This window comes from Electrophorus electricus, chromosome 21, assembly GCF_041902795.1.
Source record: "Electrophorus electricus isolate QZ-2024a chromosome 21, ASM4190279v1, whole genome shotgun sequence".
Classification (NCBI taxonomy): domain Eukaryota; kingdom Metazoa; phylum Chordata; class Actinopteri; order Gymnotiformes; family Gymnotidae; genus Electrophorus; species Electrophorus electricus.
In genome coordinates this window covers 19,344,186-19,371,436 of record NC_137517.1, presented here as the reverse complement: position 1 = coordinate 19,371,436, position 27,251 = coordinate 19,344,186, and the positions used below count along the sequence as shown (strand labels likewise).

General features: G+C 40.4%; 3 protein-coding genes across 3 annotated transcripts; all 3 read left to right on the top strand.

Moving 5' to 3' along the window:
• The first annotated feature begins 1,051 nt into the window (after positions 1-1,051).
• c21h18orf54 (chromosome 21 C18orf54 homolog) lies at positions 1,052-6,153 on the top strand. The gene is made up of 8 exons (XM_027032287.3): positions 1,052-1,385; positions 2,419-2,752; positions 3,290-3,982; positions 4,212-4,365; positions 4,521-4,596; positions 4,713-4,907; positions 5,360-5,415; positions 5,695-6,153. The coding sequence occupies exons 2-8, from the start codon at positions 2,464-2,466 to the stop codon at positions 5,777-5,779; spliced, it is 1,548 nt and encodes a 515-aa protein (XP_026888088.2). The 5' UTR covers positions 1,052-1,385; positions 2,419-2,463; the 3' UTR covers positions 5,780-6,153.
• A 146-nt stretch (positions 6,154-6,299) lies between these two features.
• LOC113591680 (interferon-inducible GTPase 5-like) lies at positions 6,300-16,507 on the top strand. The gene is made up of 6 exons (XM_081704976.1): positions 6,300-6,789; positions 7,482-7,615; positions 7,977-8,090; positions 8,231-8,412; positions 9,665-9,839; positions 12,139-16,507. Exon 6 carries the CDS (start codon positions 12,278-12,280, stop codon positions 13,427-13,429), a length of 1,152 nt encoding a protein of 383 aa, XP_081561102.1. The 5' UTR covers positions 6,300-6,789; positions 7,482-7,615; positions 7,977-8,090; positions 8,231-8,412; positions 9,665-9,839; positions 12,139-12,277; the 3' UTR covers positions 13,430-16,507.
• A 3,594-nt stretch (positions 16,508-20,101) lies between these two features.
• On the top strand, positions 20,102-22,153 carry vmo1b (vitelline membrane outer layer 1 homolog b). The gene is made up of 5 exons (XM_027032286.3): positions 20,102-20,358; positions 20,924-21,048; positions 21,329-21,442; positions 21,622-21,803; positions 21,969-22,153. The coding sequence occupies exons 1-4, from the start codon at positions 20,170-20,172 to the stop codon at positions 21,800-21,802; spliced, it is 609 nt and encodes a 202-aa protein (XP_026888087.1). The 5' UTR covers positions 20,102-20,169; the 3' UTR covers position 21,803; positions 21,969-22,153.
• The last annotated feature ends 5,098 nt before the right edge of the window (positions 22,154-27,251 follow it).

Sequence of the window (27,251 nt, the reverse complement as noted above, 5' to 3'; positions counted from 1 at the left end):
TTAATCAGAACTGAGCCTTGTGTGCATTTAATCAGAACTGGGCCTTGTGTGCATTTAATCAGAACTGAGCCTTTTGTGCATTTAATCAGAACTGAGCCTTTTGTGCATTTAATCAGAACTGGGCCTTGTGTGCATTTAATCAGAACTGGGTCATGTGTGTATTTAATCAGAACTGAGCCTTGTGTACATTTAATCAGAACTGGGCCTTGTGTGCATTTAATTAGAACTGGGTCATGTGTGCATTTAATCAGAACTGAGCCTTGTGTACATTTAATCAGAACGGTGTCTTGTGTATATTTAATCAGAACTGGGCCTTGTGTGCATTTAATCAGAACGGTGTCTTGTGTACATTTAATCAGAACTGAGCCTTGTGTACATTTAATCAGAACTGTGTCTTGTGTACATTTAATCAGAACTGTGTCTTGTGTACATTTAATCAGAACTGAGCCTTGTGTGCATTTAATCAGAACTGGGCCTTGTGTGCATTTAATCAGAACTGAGCCATGTGTACATTTAATCAGAACTGTGTCTTGTGTACATTTAATCAGAACTGGGCCTTGTGTGCATTTTATCAGAACTGGGTCATGTGTGCATTTAATCAGAACTGAGCCTTGTGTGCATTTAATCAGAACTGGGCCTTTTGTGTATTTAATCAGAACTGAGCCTTGTGTGCACCTAATCAGAACTGGGCCTTTTGTGTATTTAATCAGAACTGGGCCTTTTGTGTATTTAATCAGAACTGGGCCTTGTGTGCATTTAATCAGAACTGTGTCTTGTGTACATTTAATCAGAACTGGGCCTTGTGTGCATTTAATCAGAACTGGGTCATGTGTGCATTTAATCAGAACTGAGCCTTGTGTGCATTTAATCAGAACTAAGCCTTGTGTGCATTTAATCAGAACTGTGTCTTGTGTACATTTAATGAGAACTGAGCCTTGTGTGCATTTAATCAGAACTGGGCCTTTTGTGCATTTAATCAGAACTGAGCCTTGTGTACATTTAATCAGAACTGGGCCTCGTGTACATTTAATCAGAACTGTGTTTTGTGTACATTTAATCAGTTCAAGAACGTTTTCCAGTAATGGCAGTGAGTGAGTAAATATGTTTCTGTTACCTGTGTAAGAAGTGGGTGAGAAAATGTGTCTTGGACTTGAGTAACTCTGCTTTAAAGCCTGTTACACCCTGAACATGTACATAAACGTGAACAAAACCAGGACTTCTTGGTAACCGGGAAACCGTTGCAGTCACATGACATTGAAGCATGCGCATTCAGGAGCGGTAGCGGGCACGGATTCAAACGCTACCGTTAGAAGCGGGTCAATAATGTTGACTGTTTGTTTTCAGTTATAAACAAATCTCACAAATGACTTGACAAACAGTTACTGGTAAGTTTTTCCAAGACAACATTCTCCAAATTACTACCTAATCTGTAGCATTATTATTTATGGTAGCTGAATAACGAGTTTAACTTACAGGACGTTAGCCTCATAACTTAGCCAAGCAAAACAAAAAACAAAACATGTTAGGGTACATGCCAGCTAACATGTAGACATGTTAGGGTACATGCCAGCTAACATGTAGACATGTTAGGGTACATGCCAGCTAACATGTAGACATGTTAGGGTACATGCCAGCTAACATGTAGACATGTTAGGGTACATGCCAGCTAACATGTAGACATGTTAGGGTACATGCTAGCTAACATGTAGACATGTTAGGGTACATGCCAGCTAACATGTAGACATGTTAGGGTACATGCCAGCTAACATGTAGACATGTTAGGGTACATGCCAGCTAACATGTAGACATGTTAGGGTACATGCCAGCTAACATGGAAACTTGTTAGGGTACATGCCAGCTAACATGGAAACTTGTTAGGGTACATGCCAGCTAACGCAAGGATACATGTAAGCTAAAATGTAAACATGTTAGGATACATGTAAGATAAAATGTAAACATGTTAGGATACATGCAAGCTAAAATGTAAACATGTTCGATAATGCTAGGTTACCAGGGTTACCAGCTGCCTGTCCAGAAAATTAGCTAGCGTTAGTGAATGTAAGTCATTCTGACGATTCTTTAAAACCACACCAACTGATTTAATTTAAACTACAAACATTAGCTAGATGGCTACCTAAGTATCAAGTTATCTAGGTCAGGTTTTTAGTTCGTATTGTAACGTTCCTAATGTTATAATTTATCCTCTTACTTTTAGATTTAACTGACGGTTTTATCCAAAGCGACGTACAGTTATGTCTGAACACAACTTGAGTAATTGAGGTTTAAGGGTCTTGCTCAGGGGCCCAACAGTGGCAACTTGAAGGTGGTGGGACTTGAACTGGCAACCTTCTGATTAGTAGTTGAGTACGTTAACTACTGGCCTGATGGTTTAAACCAACTCTTTTTTTTTACCTACAGATACACTACTCTGATAATGGAGATCTCTGCTCTTCTGCGCTGATCATGATCTCTGGGGACCTGACCTCTGGGGTCAGTCTCCTGTCTCCAGAATCAACAGTCACCTCATTGCTGGCTAGTTCCGGACGACTGCGAAGTTCGTTGCACCCTGAGCCAGCCTGTACAATTAAATACAAAAACAGACGTTACGATTCAGCCACCCAGGCTCTGGATGCATACATCGCAGATTTCCAGCAGAGCCTGCATGCCTCTGCCACCTCAGTAGGAGAGCTTGAATTTCCCAAGGAACCCAGCACACCTGACCTGCTTCACGTTGGATACAGAAACAGAGATGGTGGGTTGCATTACTTTAAAAAAATTACATTGCATTATGAGAGTCTTATATCACCTTTTTCTGTTGATACAAGGTTTATCATAAAGTGTTTATATAATGGTTAGAATGTGCAACTCAGAATGAGTTCAGTTTTATTTATATTTGTCTTGTTTTACTCATCATTGCAAATAATAGAATGTTGGCTGTATGTGGGATGGTCTGTACTCTGTGTGTGGTGTTGGATGTAAGTGTGGGATGGTCTGTGCTCCGTGTGTGGTTCTGGATGTAAATGTGGGATGGTCCGTGCACGGTGTGTGGTGTTGGATGTAAATGTGGGATGGTCCGTGCTCAGTGTGTGGTGTTGGATGTAAGTGTGGGATGGTCCGTGCTCGGTGTGTGGTTCTGGATGTAAGTGTGGGATGGTCCGTGCTTGGTGTGTAGTGTTGGATGTAAGTGCAGGAGGGTCTGTGCTCGGTGTGTGGTGTTGGCTGTAAGTGTGGGATGGTCTGTGCTCGGTGTGGTTTGAGTTTTCCTTTCTCCCTTCCTTTGCTGTGGCAGTTCTAAAGGACAGTCTGTCAGACAGAGAGCTCAATCTTCTGCACTTCACAACCTCTGACCATCACAGCGTGACCACCGATGACCTCCTGCTGCTCCCCTGCGACGGCTCGCTACCTGTGACCTGTACCTCAGCCGCCCTGTCCCGGTCAGGAGGCCATCTGCGCGGATGCAGTGTTAACTCTAGCTTCTGGTCTCGCTCCAGGCCTAGTGGTGTTGTGAAGGGATCGCTCCATTGTTGCCCTGCCACTCTGCGCAGTCCGTGCAGGGCTCGGGCCTTGGGGAGAGAGAGGCCGCTGTGCGTGGATGACCTGCTGACATCCCAGCATGGACCTCCCCTTCTCACCACTCCTCTGACTACAAAGATGGATCCTCCAGCCTCTCGGGCATGTCGCCACCTCCCCAGGTGGATCACAAGTCACAAGTCCGAGATGGACTTTTCCGGGGTGACCAGCATTCCTGACCTCAGGTATCCTGCCTGGCTCAGTGAATGCCACATTCCCACAGAAGCTCAGGCTGGCACTCCATCTGCTTCCTCTTGGGTCAGTGAGTTGGAGCGGAACACCAACGATGGTCAGTGGGAGACTAAAGGCAGTGAGCAAGCCACGTTGCGGGAGCTGAGGCTGCAGTTTGCAGAAACACTGGTAGCAGCCGAGAATGGTGGTGTGTCAGACGAATCACGGGAACCTTTCAGAGGTCTGTATTAGAGGTCTGTGACTGTCTGTATTAGACGTCTAATGTTGGATCTACTCCTAATAAGTGAATAAAAAGAAATCACGTTGTCTTGGTCATATGATTACATCACCAAATAAGAGATTTGTAGAAATCCTGCTAAAATCCTGGCAGCTCTGGGTGGGTTTGAGCAGTTGTGTTCACTCGATGTTACGCCAAGTCGACTCACTGATTGGATAGCCCCTTTCCTCAGGTGACAGGATAGGCTTCCTGATCCAAAGGGCGGAGCAGGTGCTGAACTCTCCCTCTCTGGGCCTCCGCAGTTCCACCAAAGAGCAGCAGGACAGTTCAGGGACGGAGGAACTGCTAAACACCGAGCGCTCGTGGGAGAATCCTCCAGTCACATTGTGAGTGAGTTTATTCTCCAAATTATAAGGAAGATAACTCTCACATTAACACTACCTGAACTCTATTTCAAAGCACTAGATTTTCAAACCTTAACTTTCAAAGGTACTGTTCTGGCTAGTGTGCAGAGATTTTACTTTCATTATTGACTTTGCAGTAAGTCACCAGTGCCAGTAGGTGGTGCTGAAGAACATCTAACCACTGAAGAACTTCCAGAGGACACAATAGAGAAGGTAAGTAGAACTCACACTGTGACTGTAGTAGATACTAAGCCAGCATCTCCTCAGCGTCTGGTGTTCAAAGTCACATCAGTTCATATCTGACCCTCTTTTTTCACTGGGCCACCCAGTCCACAGGCTCCTGGTCATCAGGCTACAGCAGCAGGAAACACCCAGGTCCCGTTGAGGCCCTCAAACAGATGCTATTCACTCTTCAGGCTGTGGAGCAAAGGGAGACACAGCAGGAAGACACCAGGGACAACAGCAGGATGGAACAGACTGCTCCAAGCTCACTAACACGGGCTGAGCGCAGACAGACGCAAGAGGTGTGTACAAAATCACCACATACCTGAGAGATATGGTGATCTACATGTCTGATCTCTCTGGTTCAGACCAGACTGTAGCACTAAAATGTCTGGTCTCTCTCTGGTTCAGACCAGACTGTAACATTGAGACCAGACATGTTGGTGCTACAGTCTGGTCTGAACCAGAGAGAGACCAGACATACTAGTGCTACAGTCTGGTCTGAACCAAACATGTCCGGTCTCTCTCTGGTTCAGACCAGACTGTAACATTGAGACCAGACATGTTGGTGCTACAGTCTGGTCTGAACCAGAGAGAGACCAGACATACTAGTGCTACAGTCTGGTCTGAACCAAACATGTCCGGTCTCTCTCTGGTTCAGACCAGACCGTAGTACTAACGTGGCTGGTCTCTCTCTGGTTCAGACCAGACCATAGCACTAACGTAGCTGGTCGCCCTCTGGTTCTTTTCCCAGGTTCCTCAGGCGGGTAGTGAGTACGAGTCAGCTTTTGGTGGCCAGTCGCTGAAGAGGTCAGCAAACAGCACTGTGCTTTTTTACTTTAACCAGGCATTCAGAACATATATTCTTATTTACAAAGACAGTCTGACCTGGCAACCTGAGACAACAGGACATACAGAAGTGAATTAAAAAACCCACATGACTAGCAGGCTAATGATCTATAAATCTGTCATTTAATAAAAAAAAAAAAAAGCTATCAGACTAATAATCTATAAATCATTTATTAGAAAAGTGTATCATGTGTCACTGAGATATCACTGAGTTTGTCTCTCTTGCCTGTTGGACTATAGAGCTCTTCATCACCTTGGAAGACTGAAAAGCCTCGTGGATGAAATGAGTGAGAGGAAGTCTGTAGAGCTGCAGCAAGACATTTAGTGCAGAGCTGACTGGCCTCTGAGGAGGGCACACACTAGAGCTGCTCCACCTGGTCAGGACTGGTCTTAATGCAGGGGTTAGGTTTAGCAGTGTAGCAGCATGAAAAAGGTGTGTGTGTAAACTTGACCTAAATTAAGAAACTGCAGTAATGTGATAATGTTGTAGCAGTTACACAAAGACATAAGTGTGTGTGTGTTTGTGTATAATGTCACAAGGTTTGATGTAAGTGTAAACATTCCTTTATTTATTTGACAGCAACAGTCGTGCCTCATGAAGAGTGCTCAAGCAGGTTTGGTTAACAATGCTGTTAAACATTCTGGGTGTTTGTGGTGTGTTATTTTAATTAAAGCTCAACCATCTGTTTTAATGTTGAATTTCAGTGCTTAATTTGTAGTCAAACACTGTAAATAATACTAAATAAAATGGGTTAGGGTTATTCACTGTGGAATAATATGGGGTAAATAATACTAAATAAAACAGGATAGGGTTATTATGGTTTATACCCACTATACATGTACCCAGGGATTATAGTAAATATTTGGTCAGTGTACTTTTGTTCCCCTTAGTGTTTTACTCCCATAAATAAAAAAATCCCTTTTGTCATTTCAGATAATAAAGGAGACCTAGTTGTGGTTTATTGAGCTCATTTCAGATACTAAAGGAGACCTAGTTGAAGTTTATTGAGCTGATTTCAGATACTAAAGGAGACCTAGTTGAAGTTTATCGAGCTGATCTGCCTCACACTCGTTGGGCTTCAGATCCTTTGCCTGAGTGTCTGGATCCACAGGCAGAGAGCTCACTGCTCTACGAGCCTCAGCGCAGCACCAATGAATCGGCTATCCTGCCTTCCTCTGATCCTCCTCGTGGCCTGCTGGGGCACGGAGAACCCAGCGGAGTATCAGCAGGCCCTACCACTCGGTGCTGATCATGGACAACGGCCAGCGCTGGGGAACGTGGGGACTGAAGGATAGAAGCCCATCGGCTTCTATGCCGCAGGTTTCAGCCTTAAGGTGAGTGGGCTGGTCTCTTTGATTTAAAGAAAACAAACACAATCCGTCCACTAGATGGTGCTAGTAGAGCTAAACACAATCCGTCCACTAGATGGTGCTAGTAGAGCTAAACACAATCCGTCCACTAGATGGTGCTAGTAGAGCTAAACACAATCCGTCCACTAGATGGTGCTAGTAAATCTAAACGCAATCCGTCCACTAGATGGTGCTAGTAGATCTAAACACAATCCGTCCACTGGATGGTGCTAGTAGATCTAAACACAATCCGTCCACTAGATGGTGCTAGTAGAGCTAAACACAATCCGTCCACTAGATGGTGCTAGTAAATCTAAACGCAATCCGTCCACTAGATGGTGCTAGTAGATCTAAACACAATCCGTCCACTGGATGGTGCTAGTAGATCTAAACACAATCCGTCCACTAGATGGTGCTAGTAGATCTAAACACAATCCGTCCACTAGATGGTGCTAGTAGATCTAAACACAATCCGTCCACTAGATGGTGCCATTATCTCTGAACTTCAGCTGAAGCCTAAATACCTGGGAACGTATAATGCTTTCTGGTGCTGTATTCTATACAGACGTTTTTAGATGTGACTTAAATGAAAAAAATATTTATACTGCAGAAAAAAACTAACAAATTTAACATTTTGTTAAATGATGTTATTTTACGTAACACTGATGTGTTTTCAGGTAGCAAGCTACTGGGCGTCTCTGGTAATAGGTGATAACATTGCTCTGTGGAGTTTGCCTTCACTGTGTTGACACATCCAAAAGTACATCAGACCCTACACTAACTATGGCACTGTACAATCTGATACAGGCAGGTGAGAGGTATACAGAATCAGACCCTACACTGCTATGCCACTGTACAGTCTGATATATGCATGTATAATTAGATAATAAAATGTACTAGATAACTAGTGTAAAGATGACACTGGTTTACTTTTGACCATGGACCAGATTTAATAACAACAATGCCAGTCATAACTAAACTTGAACTGAGTAAATTAGCTTTTCTGGATTCTTCTTTGTTTGCATGTAATCTTGTAAGTAGAAAACAGTCACTCTACAAACACATCGAATTTCCTTCTGTTTTGTGTAACCTTTTCAGCTTTTATTATGGTTTTACATGACTGTGAACAGGACCTGGGTCTAATGCTCAGCGTTGTGTTGGTGTTTCATCAGATGGGGAAAATGGACCGATATCAAATGGTGCAAGTCTGGTATGCTAATGAGTTTACAGCTTCATGTGGAACCTTTCCAAGGAACCTGGGACGATACTGCTGCAAACAACATAAAGTACTAATCCCCAGTTCACAAACACTCGCTTTTCTTCTATAATGCCACTTTTTACAATCTACTGTTTTCTCCAATACGATCTCCACTGACTCTTGCACTAATGTGGGCTTGATTATTACTGGACGTTAAATCTCTGCCAGGTTCAAGTGCAGTGGAGGGGAGGAGCTTCAGGGGTCAGGCACTGCCTGGGGCTCCTGGAGTTACACATGTGCAGGTAAAGGAGTGTGTGGCATCGAGACCATAGTGGAGGAGCCACGTGGCCTTGCAGACGACACCGCGCTCAACGACGCTTGGCTCTACTGTTGTGATTAAACTTTAAAAGGTACTCAAATCCTGTGTGTCAAAAGTTTTATTAAACACATTCAGTAAACAGTGCGTAAACTTAGTTCCGTACATTTTGTATAAGGTTTGAGTTTATTTTCACTAAACTGAGCCTAGGTTTCTGTGGATCTGATTCTGTGTGCTCCAGGTGCTGCCTGATGTTTAACTGATGCAGAATAAAATGAAAACCCAGTCCAGATGACATTTCCCCTCAGTCTTCTGTCTGTTTCCCTTTCCTTGCCTCTCTATGAATATATCAATAAAAAGTTAACCCAAATGTTAATAAAATTACGGCCATGAAATAAAGCAAGGCAATACAGTCACTGCTCCTACCGTAAATACACAGTCAGTGCTCCTACCGTAAATACACAGTCACTGCTCCCATCACAAATTCTCCTATTGGCTGCATGTGGTAGCTTTGGGTTAACCCTAAGCCAAATAATCTCTGGTTAGCAGTGGGTTAACCCTAAACCAAATAATTGCTGGTTAGCAGTGGGTTAACCCTAACCCAAATAATCGCTGGTTAGCAGTGGGTTAACCCTAAACCAAATAATTGCTGGTTAGCAGTGGGTTAACCCTAACCCAAATAATCTCTGGTTAGCAGTGGGTTAACCCTAACCCAAATAAAGTCTGGTTAGCAGTGGGTTAACCCTAACCCAAATAATGTCTGGTTAGCAGTGGGTTAACCCTAAACCAAATAATCTCTGGTCCTCAGGACACCAGATGGCTAATATTTCACAGTATGCCTGAACCAGGCATTCAGACTGTTTAATGGATTGACTCAAGTATGTTGTAAAACAGGATATGGCAAAAATGTGGATGTTCAGGTGTGTTCAGAGGACAGCTTTGAGAAACTCTGGCACCTTACATATCTAGGGCACTTTTACGTCATTATAAATTCTGAGCTCAAAGAATCACAAACTTGTTAGATTGGTCAATCCCCTGCACAGTATCTTAATTTTTGAAACACATGAATGTTTACAGTACTACTAACTCTTCACATTGCCTAGTGAGGGAGGTGTAGAAGAACAAAACATTGTTAGTTTTCTCTCACATAACTTTTGCATTTTAAAAGTTAAGATTTAAACCCCCCACTAGTAGCATGAGAAACCAGTTTAACTACTTTCATGTAACCGTCAAAACAAGACTGTATGTGATAATCACGTGAATGTTCAGGGTGAAAACATTTTACCATAAGTGTGCAAAGTGCTGAAATATATTTGCACTCATCATTACGCTTACTGTACCCACAGTGTAATCTTCAAGATCAAGCACATGCATGGGAAGGACAGCACTATGGCATAGTAGTTGGGAAGGTATACGCTTCCTTTGTGACCACATCTGTATGAGGATTATAATTATCTCCAGCATAAAAAACAAGTTTCAGTACCGTAAAGAAGAATGAAGAGAATACAGGGTGTTATCAAGGTAACTACATATCTTGTACCTCTTTAGTCACATTTAAAATAATAAAAAACTCACCCAAACATTTCAATTATTTGAAACTGTCATGATAACTTACTGACTTTGACTAATAGGAATTAATTTGTTTCACCATTATTCAGTAATTGTTACTATCAGAAGTAACTGAAAATTAGATAGCAGACATACTTGAAAATATCTGAAATAGCTGAAAATGTTACTGTAAATGTGTAAATTTTCCAAAAAAGTTTTTGAACAGTTTTTAAAAAATTGTAACATGTTTATTGGGTGTTATTGGGTGATGAGGTTATATTTTTGTCTTGGCCTAAATACAGACTACACTCTGGGGATGATTCGGATGAAACATTTACATGAAAACACACCTGAATCTAGTCATCAAGAATACAAGAATACCTGTAAAAGCTGTTCTGCAGGCTGGGATCTGGTGTTGAAGGTCTCTGTGAGGTCCTCAGTTATGTGTTAGCTGGTAGTGAAGGTCTCTGTGAGGTCCTCAGTTGTGTTTACTGATGTTGAAGGTCTCTGTGAGGTCCTCAGTTATGTGTTAGCTGGTAGTGTATGTTTCTGTGAGGTCCTCAGTTATGTGTTAGCTGGTAGTGAATGTCTCTGTGAGGTCCTCAGTTATGTGTTGGCTGGTAGTGAAGGTCTCTGTGAGGTGCTCAGTTATGTGTTGGCTGGTAGTGAAGGTCTCTGTGAGGTCCTCAGTTATGTGTTAGCTGGTAGTGAAGGTCTCTGTGAGGTCCTCAGTTGTGTTCACTGCTGTTGAAGGTCTCTGTGAGGTCCTCAGTTATGTGTTAACTGGTAGTGAAGGTCTCTGTGAGGTCCTCAGTTATGTGTTAGCTGGTAGTGTATGTTTCTGTGAGGTCCTCAGTTATGTGTTAGATGGTAGTGAATGTCTCTGTGAGGTCCTCAGTTATGTGTTGGCTGGTAGTGAAGGTCTCTGTGAGGTCCTCAGTTATGTGTTGGCTGGTAGTGAAGGTCTCTGTGAGGTCCTCAGTTATGTGTTAGATGGTAGTGAATGTCTCTGTGAGGTCCTCAGTTATGTGTTGGCTGGTAGTGAAGGTCTCTGTGAGGTCCTCAGTTATGTGTTAGCTGGTAGTGAAGGTCTCTGTGAGGTCCTCAGTTGTGTTCACTGCTGTTGAAGGTCTTTGTGAGGTCCTCAGTTATGTGTTAACTGGTAGTGAAGGTCTCTGTGAGGTCCTCAGTTGTGTTCACTGGTGGTGAAGGTCTCTGTGAAGCTGTGAAACTTCAGTGGATGGTGCTGGACATATTGCCTCAGTGTGGGTGGGATGGATGTCTTAACATCAGACATGACTAGCTTCTTGGCATACTTCAAAATGAACAGAGGTAGTAAATATTGAGTAAAAAAAAGGCTTGTACAGTCCCTCAGGAGTAAAGGTAGTGTATCCAAAATGAGGCAGAGTACCACTGACACAGTTATAGACACATCAACCAGGGTTATGGATAATGATAACTAGGTGAAAATGGATAACACTGAGAAGGGTAGCGCTGCAAAGGTGGAAGAAGGCTAATTAAGTTACTTAGTTTATAAGTCACTTAATGGAGAGTGGGAAGTCAAGTGGGTGAAGTGCTAAGATACTTTTGAGAGTTGTCAGCATAGACGTGGAATCTTAAACTATGTTGTTGCATGATGGATCTAAAGGGAGCATGTAGATGATAACTACAAGGAACCCAGAATAAAGCCTTGTGGGACACCCTATGAGACAGGTGAAATGTAGGATTAGATTTTGCTAATGAAAACATATTTTCTCCTCTCAGAGAGTTAAGAACCATGCAAAAGTAAATGTTTAGGTGAGACTGAAGATGGGACAGTAGGATATATTGTGATTGTACTGAAAGTACTGAGACCTAGAAGAACTAGAATTGTGCTGAGGCCAGTCTGCCATAATAGAGGTGGTTGTTAGCTGGCCTTAGAAGAGCCCTGTGTACTGTAGTGTGATAAAAAGTCTCACCCGAAAGGCTCAGAGAAATTGATAATGGAGTCTTTGTCATGATGTTCAACCTTTTCAAAAACCTTAGATTTAAGATGGATTAACTCACAGTAACTTAGTAGGTAGTGTCAAGATTGTGTGTGTTTCTTTAGAACTGAGGTAACAGCAGCAGGATTTCACAGGGAGAGGATTTAAAGCATGTTGGATTTTTCTATATGGGAACAGGGAGACAGGTTTTCAAAAGTGATGTATGTGCTGGATCATTAATATTTGAAGAATATTTAAATTAGCCCTATCATTAACTGGATTTCCATTGTTATCTTACTTTCTTATAGGGCACATTTGGATCTTAAATTCACCACCTACTGGAGTTCACCATTACACCACTCACCTCCTGGAGTTCAGTTACATGAATTTTTGCACAAAAATCTTTTCAAAAACCAAAAAGCCTCCTACTTTCTTTATACCACAGCAATGCCCAGTCAAAATTCAGACAAAGGTGAAGCGATACAGGCATCTGGGGAATCTAATTTTAAAAAAGCAGCTAAAAAAGCAAAAAAACAAGTTGACAATTTACTTCATGTCTCTCTCAACATCGCTGTAACTGGGGACTCAGGAGCAGGAAAGTCAACTTTTATCAATGCAATTAGAGGTCTGGAGGACGATGCTCAGGGTGCAGCCAAAACTGGAGTTACTGAGACCACTACAGAAGCAACCCCTTACCAACACCCCACAATGTCCAATGTGACGCTTTGGGACCTGCCTGGAATTGGAACCCCAAACTTCAAAGCAAAGACGTATCTTAAAGATGTGAAATTTGACACCTATGACTTCTTCATGATTATCTCATCAGAGAGATTCAGAGAGAATGACATCATGCTGGCCAAGCAGATTCAAAAGAAGAAGAAGCAGTTTTACTTCATTAGGTCAAAAGTAGACAACGATCTACGTGCTGAAGGAAGCAAAATAAGCTTCAGCACAGAGGAGATGCTGTCGAAAATCAAAACTAACTGTGAGGAGAACTTGAAGGAAATCAGAAATCCCAAAGTTTTCCTCATATCCTCCAAGGAATTTTGTGCATTTGACTTTGAGAAGCTTGTGGATACGCTGGTGTCGGAGCTTCCTCAACATAAGCAAAATGCATTACTGCAGTCTGTGCCTGTGAGCTCCATGGCGATGCTGGAGAAGAAAGTCCGCATGTTTGAGAAGGCAGCCTGGGCTGCAGCGTTCGTCTCAGGTGCAGTCGCAGTGGCGCCTGTACCTGGTCTCTCAGTAGCATGTGACGCAGGCATTTTACTGGCTTTCTTCACCAGGTGCTACTACTCCTTTGGCCTGGATGAAAAATCACTAGAAAAGCTCTCAGGACGCGTGGACAGACCGTCTCTGAGAGTCCTGATAAAGTCAAACCTTGTGTTGGCACTGGCAGCAGAATCAGCTGCCAGACAGGAAATCTCAGCCCTGGCTGGAGGGGCAGCAGTGGAGTATCTGTGCAGTCTGGTACCTGGGGCAGGCAGCGCTCTAGCAGCAGTGATATCGTTTGGCCTCACACACAGACTGCTGCAGAACGGGCTGAAAGAGCTGGCAAATACAGCGCGAACTGTGCTGAGAGAGGCAGGACTGCAGTAGTGAAATACACTGATGTGGAGAAAAGTACCCTAGATGTCACTAGTGAACTCTACATACCAGCATATTCCTATATCAATATAGCAGTCTGTTAGCATAGAAAAGGAATCGCTGTTGTTGAATACTCTGTTCAGAAATAGACAATTAGTGATCGATACTGTTTCTTTTATGAATTATAAAAAGCATTACAATTTGAGATGCTTTGATATTTGTAGTTTTAGGTTTTAGCTAAAAATCTTTGACCAACATAATTTCCCATAATGTCATATGAATTCTTTTTTGTTGTTCCACTCTCCAGTATGTTTTATAGTGAGATCAGGAACAGATTTTGAGGTGGTTTAGGAACTCATTATGGGTGTTGCAGTTTTTAATGACTCAGAACGTTCCTGCAGAGTGAATGATAGGAAGCCCAGAGTAATCTATGGCTACCGGAGTCTCACACTGCAATGTAAAAAGACAAAAATCTCTGGGTAAAGTCATAGCAGTAAAGTTCAAGGACAGCCTGCATGTGTGATCATCTGTAGCGTGGAACTGAAAACCCTTCACCCTTTGATAGTTGCTGTTACAGTGTAGATATAACTGGTAATATGACACTTGTTTTTATACTGGTTACCTAAAAGCTACTGCTATATTATTATTAGTGCTGTATTTGTGGAACTAATGTAATGATTCCACTTTTAGACTAAACTTTTATTTTGTGTTATTGCCTGAATAGCAGAAATGACTAAAAGCTCACAGTACCCCATTGGCCAATGTGATTGGTCTTCACTGAGAGGGGCGTGTCTCACTCACTGTAGCCACGCCCTCAGCATCATCCATGTTATACTCTGCTCCAGTCAGTTTGCCTCCTCTGAGTACTGACACTTTTTCAGGCCACACCTCACTTGGGTTAAGGTTAGAGCTTGGGTTAGGGTTAGAGCTTGGGTTAGGGTTAGAGCTTGGGTTAGGGTTAGAGCTTGGGTTAGGGTTAGAGCTTGGGTTAGGGTTAGAGCTTGGGTTAGGGTTAGAGCTTGGGTTATGGTTATGGTTAGAGCTTTGGTTATGGTTAGAGCTTTGGTTAGGGGTAAAGAGCTTGCTGTCATGCAGTCTGAGTCTGAACAGATTTATGTTCCGTTTTACCCTGTTTGTGTTTTGTAAGTGGAACAGGTTTGTTACATTTCTGCAGTCTACCTGGTCTTCATTTCCTCGTAGACACATCCTAGTATTTTGCCTTAAAAGAGGATCCATATTCACATAAACTATATAGTGAGGTTTAACAAGATTCATACACGCACACTCATAAATGAGCACAACACACAACAGCTGATACCTGCAGTCATTCATGAAAGTTGTGACTGCAACACACAAAGTGCAACGGTGCTACAATTGGATAACTTCTCTGTATTAAAATATGTTTCACATCATTCTGAAATACACATAGTTCTTTGTTCAGTTTCCTCTCTCCAAACTCTGGGTTTGGTAATGAGAGGTCAGTGAGAATGGACCTCCACCAAAGTTCAAAGTTCAAGTTCAAAGAGGTTTTATTGTCATTTCAGCTATATACAAGTACACAACAAAAATGAGAATGTTCCTCCAGGACCATGGTGCAACACAAAACAACAGTGCAACAGACAACATGCTACACAAGTGCAAACAGTCCAATATAGTGTAAAAATGTCATTTAGTACCATAGTAGTTTACTGGAGTGGGGTCTACTCAGCAATGCTAGTCAGTCCTATACAGTATATTCTCTGATGAAGCCCCCTTCAGACTGTTTGGAACATCTGGATAAATGATTGTCTGGAGAAGAAAAGGTGAGTGCTACCATGAGTCCTGTATCATACCAACAGTGAGGCATCCTGAGAACATTCATATCTGGGCTTGCTTCTCATCCAAGGGAGTGGGTTTGCTCAAAATTTTGCCTAAGAACACTACCATGAATAAAGAATGGTATCAAAACATCCTCCAAGAGCAACTTCTCCCAACGATCCATGAGCAATTTGGTGATAAACAATGCTATTTCCAGCATGTCAGAGCACCATGTCACAAGGCAACAATGATAACCAAGTGGCTTGGTGAACAAAACATTGAAATTTTGGGTCCATAGCCAGGAAACTCTCTCAATGAGAAACCTCAAAAAGAGGGTGGACTAACAAAAACACAGAAACTGTGATCAACTCCAAGCACTGATTAGGCAAGAATTGGTTGCCATCAGTCAAGATTTGTTTCTAGATTTTCATATCAAGTTACAATGTCCGGTTACTGAGGTTGGCTAAGGGATGGCTGTTGCTCAGACAGTTCAATTATTCCATAATTAATTTTGACAATGTATCTACTTCATTGTCATAAACTATTATATTGAGCAAGTACGCACATGTATAAGTCCTACAATTGTCAAAAATAAAAGCACATGCATGAGTACTCAAAAATAAAGCACATGTACGTTCTCCTATAAATGCTCAAAAAATTACATGTATATGTCCATGTATAAGATGTTGCTTATTCAAGTTGCATCTGTGAAATATTTTTATGTATTTCAGCTTGATAATCTCTTGCCTTCTTTTCTTGGTTTTGTTTTCTGTTGTGCCTGTAGCAGCAGGTTTGTCTAATGTTCTGATCCGTCTGGTTTTGCTTTGATATTGGAACTTGTGAGTACATAGAATTGACAGACAAATGGATCAATATCCCATAGAACAGCTATAAAACTGCTATAAAATAAGTGTAGCCAATTAAGTGGTAATTTATTTATTTCAAAAGAAATACATTTAAAGGCTCTTTGATTTGACTGCTGAAATCTAAAATGTAACCTATTTATTTATTTTATTTATACAATTTACATAGTTCCATTCTGTCACACCACACCAGCAAAGGGGTAAGCCCATATTTAGACAACACTCCAATTCCCAAGAGCCCTCACTCACTCAGACACACTTTCACAAACATCATGCACACACCTCCCAACCACAGACACCAGACTGCTTCCCCCAGGAACTAACATGCCACACCTGCAACCACTTTCCCGACACACATTTAAAATTCCCCTGCCAAGATTTAGTGTGTCCTGGTGGTCTGTTTTCACTACGCCGGTCTCACCTTCTCTCTAAACCCAGTGGTCTTCGTTTCAGCAGGTCAGCTCTTCTGGACTTTTCCTCCAGTGGTTTTGTGTTTTTGTTTTTTTTCTTGTTCCTTCATTTAAATAAAATAGAGTTCTTGGCTTGGATCCGCCCTTCACCTGTGATCTGACACCAACATATGCACATGAAGAAATATTTCTGCTTTTCTTTTAAACCAAGGGCTTTTTAAGTTACACAATCACATACGAGTGAGGAACAGCTATCTGATGCAACATCCTGAAGATAACTAAAAAATAACATACTCTACTTCATACAGTCTGCTTTGCACACCCTTCACACAAAAGGAAATATTTTTCAGCCAATATTTTCTTTCCCACACTTCCATACATCTATTTGCTATGCAATACCTTGGACATTGTCAGTCCGTGAAGTTTCTTAGTACCTGAATTAGTGGAAAAGCGTCTAAAACACATGTTTTACACATGATGTTATATGTGAGAGTGTGTAGTGGTACTGATGTTATATGTGAGAGTGTGTAGTGGTACTGATGTTTTTCCTGAGAGAGTGCACTGCCTGGGATGTGGAAAACTGGAGTTCAGTTTCCATGTTCACAGCGAATCCCAAGCAGTTGTTGTGTTTCAGCTCAAATAACATTTGCACATGACACAAGTACAACGGTCAAGGGTGGAGAGTGAGAGATCAAAAGGACACTTGGATGACTGTGTATTTTGACATGTTGGATGACTAGCTGTTCAACAGAGGAACTACTGCCTGATGCAACATTCTGATGAAAACTGAAAAATAAATGCCTAGTTGAAAATCTTCTGTTTAGATGTATCCCAGTGTAGATGTGTCCCAGACTTGGGAAAAATTCTGTTGCATTCTTCAAGCATTGAGCTGTTGTCACAGAAATTGAATGGTATCCTGTGTGTTTGTAATAATTTGGTTTGATTCATCTACATCAGTGTCTACACCAAAATTACTGTCTACAAGAATACAGACTGGTAGCTAAAACCAGACCAAGTCAGTCAGTTTGACCATAACAAAATGTGCAGGATCTTAGAAAATGTGAATATTGAGCTGATGACACTCAATTATTTATTTCTTTTCCACCCTCTGACACGCATTTCTCCAGACGTATCTCAGCATGCTTGGCTGACATTGCGTCATGGATGACAGCCCAACACCTGAAGCTCAACCCCAGTAAAACCAAGCTTATGGTTTTACTGGCTTCTGGTACTCCCAACCATTACCATGACCTCACTGTTTCCTTCAAGAACTCCCTGGTATCGTCATCTGAAGCTGCCTGTAGCCTGGGCACAACTTTGGACAACCAGTTGTCATTCTCAACTCATGTTTCAAATCTAACCCAGTCCTGCAGATTCCTCCATTGTAACATACAAAGGATTTGGCCCTTTCTCTCACAGGAAGCTACCCAGATGCTTGTGCAGTTGCTTGTGACCTCAACGCTAGACTACTGCAACATTGCTACTTGCTGGTCTTCCTATAAGAGCCATCAAACCTCTACAACTTGCCAAGAATGCAGCATCACGACTGGTCTTCAATCTTCCAAAGTTCACGTTATGCCACTGCTGTGCTCCCTTCATTGGCACCCTGTAGCTGCACGCATCAGATTTAAAACCTTGATGCTTGCCTACAAAGCCAAAAATGGACCAGCCCCTTCATACATGATGGAAATGGTCAAAGCCCAATCCATACCTCGAGTACTTCAAACCTCAAGTATGGCTCGGCTTGAAATGCCTTGCTTCAAGTCTCAGGAAGACGAGCATCGAGACTATTTTCTGTCCTGGCTCCAAGATGGTGGAATGAACTTCCACTTGCTGTCCGGACAGCAGTCCCTTGCAGTCTTCAAACGCAGACTGAAGACCCATCTATTCGTGGAATATTTAAATGACAAATGACCCTGCTCCTATATTGACTAACCAAATTAGTACTCATTGTAGGGTATTATTTATTACACTGATGTTGTTTAACAAACTTTAGAACTTATTGTTTATTGCACTTATCAACGTTTAAGATAGACCATATGTATTTTGTACTTCTAGGCATCGGCAGTAATCCCTGTATTTCTACAGCATTCTAGATCATTGGTATATTGGACTCTAACCTACTGTACTAGGATGTATGTAAATGTAAATATTGCAGTGAGATTTTCCCAAGGTGTTTTTTTAAGAGCCTCAGCCTCCTGTGTGCAGTAATAATGATATTTGTAGGGTGTGTCATCAGCATAGCAGTGGTAAGAGATAAGGAGCTGATGATGACAGATGATACTTCTAGTGAGAACTTGGAAAGGAGAGACTGGTATGAGGTCTTATAGCAGAATACATGTAAGGAAAGAGGGAGTGATGGTGACAGAAGGAGGGCAAAAAGGCTGGGGAGGTATGGCTGGAAAGAGAAGGGAGGGAGAGAGAGATAAAAAGTGATGGTCTTAGAGACGGAGGTGTTGTGGTGGTCCAGGTGAAGATCAGGTCCAGAACATTGGCCGCTCTGCGAGGCAGAGGAGAGCGGTTGAGGACAACAGCGGAAGGATGCAGGAGGAATTTAGCTTGTCTGATGGAAGGTTGAAGTCTCCAATTAGAATGAGTGGATTTCCTTAAATGAAGAATTGACTCAGGAGGACGTCAAGCTTGCCTATGAAGTTATCTAGGGAACCTGGAGGGCAGTAGGTGACAATGATGTGAGGTTTGGTGGAAAAAGACACTAATAATGTGAAATTGAGCAGAAGAGATTGATAGATAAGGAAAGTAGAGGGAAATGCCACTTTAGAGGCATTAAAGTAAACCTGTGCCACAACTCCTGCTGCAACGCCTTAGGGAATGTGTGAATGAAAAGGCAGAGGACAGGGCAGCCGAAGTCGCCGTGTTCTCAGCGGTGATCCATGAGCCAAGAAGTGGAGGAAGTGGAGAGATGCTAATGCTGACATGAAGTCAGCCTTCTGGACAGCAGATTGGCAGTTTCAGAGCCATCCTGCCACCACAATATGTGATGGTGCCGAACATCGCGAGTCAGTGAGGTTGCTGAGATTGCGACGTCTATGATAGCGTCGAGGAGATCTGTGGGATATGTGGACAGGAATTGGGAGACACATTTCAGATTGGAAAGATGTTTAGGTTTGTGGATGTATGTGATGAAAGTTTGAGAAAGTGTGAGGAAAAAAAATATTTGGATGAGTTTGAGAAGTCTGCTTACATTGTAGATGAGGAACTAGAAGAAAAGTTCAACAAAAGCCTTCTACAGGTGCTGATCTCTGCGAAGTTGTCCTTATTTAACAGATTAAAAAGAGCAGAGTCCACCCCTCACTTCACACTAAGGCCAAGGCGAAACTAAACCTGCATCGAATAATTACAGCTAACAGCAAACAAGCAACTAGGTTCAGACAAGAAGCCTTGAAGTAAGATTCTAAGGCCAAAGTAAGTAAACTCAGAACTACCTTAACCAACCTGAGGATGATCCAACGAGAAAAAAACAAAGCACACATATTTGTTAGACAGATAATAATTCACCATATATGGAACTAGGAGTCACATTGAGACATATCCTGTGTCTTATCAGTCTTTAAACATCTGACTGTGGCAGAAATATATAAATAGCTCCTACTTTGCACTTATACACACAACCCTGTTAACACCGTGTCTGCAAAGCCAATTTCAAAAGAACTTATCTACAGCCATGCACCAGCTGTCCATCACTTTGTCTCTGCTTGGGCTCTTAGTTGGGCTTCACAGAGGTGGTGAGGGTATAGGGATTGAGAGGACCAACACTGGAGTGATCACTGTGAGGAATGGACAGACCTGGGGTTCATGGTCCAATCCTGAGATGTGTCCATTGGGCACCTATGCTACAGGCTTCAGCCTTAAGGTGAGTGCATCATGGGAACATTCATTATCACAGCATAAATCCAGTCACATTATACACAGCAGTGCAGCAGAATTCCACTGCAGGTGCAGGTTTACTCAGAGCTGGTCATGTGCATCTGAACCAGGGGCAGATGCTGCAGAGCCAAGCCAGTCTTAAGTCAGTGATGCTTCTGGTTCTAGGAGCTCACCGGGTAGAGCAGGTAGCACAAGGTGCCAGTAACACCAAGGTCGATTTTGATTCCCAGGGAGCACAAATGGTCAGACTCATAAATACATGCAACTCGTGCTGGGTAAGAGCATCCACTAAAGGCTGAGGAATGTCATCATTCATTTACAAATGAACTGTCATTTATAGACTGATGCCTAATACTTTATATTTAAACGTGCCAGTGTTCTTAGCCTCTGCCAAGTTCTCTCTGAGCTCTGATGTGAAGGTGACAGTTCAAACTCTGCAACTCTATACATGTTAAATTATTTAAATTAGGAGTGGGTACATCTTTTCCCTAATGCGCTGACTCCTTTTAATCAGATTTCTAAATTGCTTATGCACTTTGCAACCTGTGCAGGTTGAGCCGAAGCAGGGTGCCGGGGATGATGCAGCTCTGAATGGAATCGCCCTTCGCTGCACATCATCATTCCACAGTCTTGGCTCATATGTGTCCTATGCTACAGTGAGATCTGACACAGGAAGGTAATGCTGTCATCTCAGATTAACAAACAGCAGACATACAATACATGTATGATACGTTTCAGCAACCAGAGATTTTCAATCCAGTCTCTGGATAACCTACAGTCCACACATTTAATCCAGTCTCTGGGTAGTCCGAACCAGTACACACATTTAATCCAGTCTCTGGGTGGTCCGAACCAGTACACACATTCACTTCCAGGTTATAGAATGATCAGGGTTGGTTAGGACCTGGAACTGTACAAACTACTTTGTCTTACAAAGGATAAACCTTTTTTTCCAGCTGGGGAAAATGGACCAGAAATAGGTGGTGCAGAGCTGGACATCTGGTAGCTTTTCAGATGCAAGTAGAGGGTTTTCAATATGTAGGAGATGACACTGCTGCCAACAACATAAGGTGCTCACACATCCCAATAGTCTATGAATCTAGCATTAATTTATTAAGTAATTAAACCATTTAAAAAGTGCATTGTGTCTTATCATACTAGGGTAAATGTTCCAGAAGCTTTCTTATGCAAATTAACCAATGATGAAAATGAGTGCAGTGAAGACAGAGCATACTTGAAACCTGTCCAGGTTCAAATGCAGTACTGGTGAAGTGCTGGAGGGAGATGGCACGTCCTGGGGGAGTTGGGGGTCCTGGAGCCCAACCTGTACTGGGAAGGGGATCTGTGGGATTGAAACAAAAGTGGAGCTACCTCAAGGAGTGGGCGATGACACCGCTCTTAATGATGTCCGGTTCTTTTGCTGCAGATAAGGTGTGGCATGTATTTTGGAATGCATGGCACATTCAACTGAAGTGTTCTTTAGAGTTTGTGTGTGTGAGAGTTTATGTAGACATGCATTAACAGGGCATCTTGTATTTGCAAAACATTACTGGTCATAAAAACCAGTGCAAACCTCATTTGTTTCTTCTGTTATAGAATGCAGTGGTGACAGGTATAGAAGAGCTACAAATCTGAATAAGCCACAATAAACGTCACACTCTCTCAGATGGAAGCAATAATGTGAAGAGATTGTAGTTTCACTAATGCACCTTTTATATCGAGTTCTCATACTGGCTGAGAATGCGCACATCAAAATAATAAAGATCTTTATTGCCTTGCAACCTGTTTTTCACAGTTTATTTATAGTTTTACATTTTCTACACTAATTCCAATTCATCTCCCCTGGTGCTACCTAGAACACTGCAAGCTCAGAATACCAATACCACTTTTCATTTTTACACACACCAATTGATGTCACACGTCATATTTCAAGGGCAGATGTGAAAATGAAGTCACCTTATTGAAAAAGTGCTGTGACTGTTAGTATTTTTAATCTGAGTAAAGATGTGATAGGACAGGAGGAGACAAGATCCAGAGCCGAGCTTGTAACTGCCCCTTCAGAATGGACAGCCACTTTTGTTTTGTTTGGGGGACCATGCATAAGTGACACGCCATAATGGAATATGATTATTAATATATCCTCTATATCAGTAAGTGACAGCTACAGTCATACATTTGACTACTCTATTCATGTTTGTAATTAATGCAAAAATCCATGATTTTTTGTTGATTCCTTATTAGATGTTTCTTCCATACAAAATGTGTGTCAAGCATTAAGAGACAGCATTTTCTAAAGGAATATTCCTTTAAACCTTGAAAATTCATCTATGGTAATTTGGGGGGGGGGGGGGGGGGGAGTGAAGTATACAGTACTGTTCAGTACAACATATTACACCTGTGAGCATATATATCTTTGTTATATCACGTCCTGATGAATTAGTAATACATATCTTAATGTACTTTTAAACTATGGTTAAATGGCTGACTACTTGTGTTCAATTTTTTTGTGATTTCTATTCCACTGGCAAAATGTTGCCCTATCCACAACTTTATGAACCAAATGCACATAATACACAGGGATTTAACCCATAGTACACAGGCTATTTAAGTAGTCAACAAACAAACAAAGTACGTGACAAACTTGGGAAACAATTTTAATTATAGTCATTTCTGGAGGTTTAAATTGCTGGGGTGAAATTGACCCCAAGGATAAAAGTTGTTAGTAAATTTGAAGGTAACTGGATGGGTTAACCCGAGGTTCAAAGGGATTTAACTTGACAGATCAACACAAAAACCTACTGATTATTGTTGGACGCTGCATGAAGGTGTGGCTAATTAACTTTCCAGGTATCCAGGTAATTTAGCTTAGCTATGATAGCTATCGTCAGTTGTGATGGTTGATTGATTTAGCATTCGCAAATTGGCCCATTTTCGCCTAAAGAAATTTTGTTCCTACTCCATACAATTACCTACACATTTTAGTAAGATATTATTTACTTCTACAATTACAGTTTCGGCGCAAAACGATGTATTGATATTAACGTTACCTTTTCCTGCAGGTCCGAGACGTTAGCAGTGGTAGGTGTTACAATAATAAGTGTCCCATCAACAACAGATGGGAACATTAACAGCTCCTAAAATTGTGCAAATCTAGTGGGTGGAATAAATGTATTTTTTACCTCGGTATATTGGGGGAGACATTTTGAGCATCTCGCTGTTGCCACAATATATATTCTGACTATGGCTCTCTAACTGTATCATTAGTTTACAGGCTATTATGGTTTCACATAAAAGTATCAACTTTAACACTATTTTTCATACACTCCTATGCACAACAATGTATTCCGAGCAACACACGTAAATTCAATTGTAAATTTAACTATGCATGAATAAATATTACCACATTCAAATTGGTTGTCCCTAAATTACATGCTATCAATGTCAATACTTTAAACATTAACGCTACTTTAATCAACATGAACATCAACATGATCAATATGTATTCAAAATGGCGCTTTCACAACAACACAATAATCAATTTCAGCCCTTTGTATCACATCATAGACACTATTATATTTAGTCTATGTGGACGGACACACTCACTCAAATAAACCCCTTGTTGCAGACCTGTTTCGTCTGGAGGGCGACAGCCTCCTCAGAGTCATATAAAATAAGTATTGTTACCTGTTTTAATGGCGTGAACAAGTGATAGTGCGTTGGCCGGTCTTCCTGCCCCTTCGTACGGGTGTGCTAATCCAGCCACGATCCCTACGACTCTGTTCACCGAGGCCAGAGGCCCTCACAACAACGCGGCAGGTCGGAGATCTATCTAGTCGCGGAACTTTTCGGGGACCGAACTGAGAAGCCTGACACACACCGTTTGTTCGACAGTTCATGTAGCAAAAACACTAATCGTTTATGTAACACTAACAGTTCATGTAACACCAATAATAATTAGTTCATGTAACATTATTTGTTCATGTAACACTAATAACAATTAGTTCATGTAACACTAATAGTTCATGTAACACTTAGTTCATGTAATACTAATAATAATTAGTTCATGTAACACTAATAGTTCATGTAATACTAATAATCAGTTCATGTAACACTAATAGTTCATGTAACACTTAGTTCATGTAATACTAATAATAATTAGTTCATGTAACACTAATAATAATTAGTTCATGTAACACTTAGTTCATGTAACACTAATAATTAGTTCATGTAACACTAATAATCAGTTCATGTAACACTAATAGTTCATGCAACACTTAGTTCATGTAACACTAATAGTTCATGTAACACTAATAATAATTAGTTCATGTAACACTAATAGTTCATGTAACACTAATAATAATTAGTTCATGTAACACTAATAGTTCATGTAATACTAATAATCAGTTCATGTAACACTAATAGTTCATGTAACACTAATAATAATTAGTTTATGTAACACTAATAGTTCATGTAACACTAATAATAATTAGTTCATGTAACACTAATAGTTCATGTAATACTAATAATCAGTTCATGTAACACTAATAGTTCATGTAACACTAATAGTTCATGTAACACTAATAATAATTAGTTCATGTAACACTAATAATAATTAGTTCATGTAACACTTAGTTCATGTAACACTAATAATTAGTTCATGTAATACTAATAATCAGTTCATGTAACACTAATAGTTCATGCAACACTTAGTTCATGTAACACTAATAGTTCATGTAACACTAATAATAATTAGTTCATGTAACACTAATAGTTCATGTAATACTAATAATCAGTTCATGTAACACTAATAGTTCATGTAACACTTAGTTCATGTAATACTAATAATAATTAGTTTATGTAACACTAATAGTTCATGTAACACTAATAATAATTAGTTCATGTAACACTAATAGTTCATGTAATACTAATAATCAGTTCATGTAACACTAATAGTTCATGTAACACTAATAATAATTAGTTCATGTAACACTAATAATAATTAGTTCATGTAATACTAATAATCAGTTCATGTAACACTAATAGTTCATGTAACACTTAGTTCATGTAACACTAATAGTTCATGTAACACTAATAATAATTAGTTCATGTAACACTAATAGTTCATGTAACACTAATAATAATTAGTTCATGTAACACTAATAGTTCATGTAATACTAATAATCAGTTCATGTAACACTAATAGTTCATGTAACACTTAGTTCATGTAATACTATTAATTAGTTCATGTAACACTAATAGTTCATGTAACACTAATAATTAGTTCATGTAACACTAATAGTTCATGTAATACTAATAATCAGTTCATGTAACACTAATAGTTCATGTAACACTTAGTTCATGTAATACTAATAATTAGTTCATGTAACACTAATAGTTCATGTAACACTTAGTTCATGTAATACTAATAATTAGTTCATGTAATACTAATAATCAGTTCATGTAACACTAATAGTTCATGTAACACTTAGTTCATGTAACACTAATAGTTCATGTAACACTAATAATAATTAGTTCATGTAACACTAATAGTTCATGTAATACTACTAATCAGTTCATGTAACACTAATAGTTCATGTAACACTTAGTTCATGTAATACTAATAATTAGTTCATGTAACACTAATAGTTCATGTAACACTAATAATTAGTTCATGTAACACTAATAGTTCATGTAATACTAATAATCAGTTCATGTAACACTAATAGTTCATGTAACACTTAGTTCATGTAATACTAATAATTAGTTCATGTAACACTAATAGTTCATGTAACACTAATAATTAGTTCATGTAACACTAATAGTTCATGTAATACTAATGATCAGTTCATGTAACACTAATAGTTCATGTAACACTTAGTTCATGTAATACTAATAATTAGTTCATGTAACACTAATAGTTAATGTAACACTAATAATTAGTTCATGTAACACTAATAGTTCATGTAATACTAATAATCAGTTCATGTAACACTAATAGTTCATGTAACACTTAGTTCATGTAATACTAATAACAATTAGTTCATGTAACACTATTAGCAATATAAAGGCGCTTCCGCCACTTAGCACTTAGCTAATACACCACGCAAGCTGCGCAGGAACACTAACCCTAAACTTCGACATTTCTCCCCGCAGAAGAAACTTAATTTATCATTAACTCAGTACCGACTACATTAGTTTCTCAGTAGTAAGTCACAAACTGCATAATTTACTGCAACATAGCCTGCTTATTCGTAACAGAAATCGAACACCGTTTTTTCAACCTCTCCCGCCGACCTCACGCTCGCTACGTCACCCCTCCTCTCGTTGTCAATCACATTTTCCATACATCAGCCCCACCCACTGCTAAACACGTTTTCAGCTGGACTACATACTGCAATAACCTTAACAAAAAAAACTCAATTCAATATTTTACTTAATAAATTATAGTTTTTATAGTTTTATATATATATATATATATATATATATATATATATATACACACATATATATAAATACACACACACACACACGGTTTGTTCCTTTTATCATGACTTATTTTCACTTTGTATTTCATGGTAGTGCTACATAAACCGTAATGTTAATCGGTAGTGCTATATAAACCGTAATGTTAATCGGTAGTGCTACATAAACCGTAATGTTAATCGGTAGTGCTACATAAACCGTAATGTTAATCGGTAGTGCTACATAAACCGTAATGTTAATCGGTAGTGCTACATAAACCGTAATGTTAATCGGTAGTGCTATATAAACCGTAATGTTAATCGGTAGTGCTATATAAACCGTAATGTTAATTGGTAGTGCTATATAAACCATAGCCTAAAAAGGCGTAGAACGTGCAGGAAAAAAGGAGGACGCAAA

What these genes read in the sequence shown, in the direction of transcription:
- c21h18orf54 (XM_027032287.3), top strand. Translation starts at nt 2,464, where the DNA reads ATGATCTCTGGGGACCTGACCTCTGGGGTCAGTCTCCTGTCTCCAGAA. An exon ending in TGGATACAGAAACAGAGATG is followed by an intron (nt 2,753 to 3,289) that starts GTGGGTTGCATT and finishes TTGCTGTGGCAG; the next exon opens with TTCTAAAGGACAGTCTGTCA. An exon ending in CAGAGGACACAATAGAGAAG is followed by an intron (nt 4,597 to 4,712) that starts GTAAGTAGAACT and finishes TGGGCCACCCAG; the next exon opens with TCCACAGGCTCCTGGTCATC.
- LOC113591680 (XM_081704976.1), top strand. Translation starts at nt 12,278, where the DNA reads ATGCCCAGTCAAAATTCAGACAAAGGTGAAGCGATACAGGCATCTGGG.
- vmo1b (XM_027032286.3), top strand. Translation starts at nt 20,170, where the DNA reads ATGCACCAGCTGTCCATCACTTTGTCTCTGCTTGGGCTCTTAGTTGGG. An exon ending in CTACAGGCTTCAGCCTTAAG is followed by an intron (nt 20,359 to 20,923) that starts GTGAGTGCATCA and finishes CAACCTGTGCAG; the next exon opens with GTTGAGCCGAAGCAGGGTGC. An exon ending in ACTGCTGCCAACAACATAAG is followed by an intron (nt 21,443 to 21,621) that starts GTGCTCACACAT and finishes AAACCTGTCCAG; the next exon opens with GTTCAAATGCAGTACTGGTG.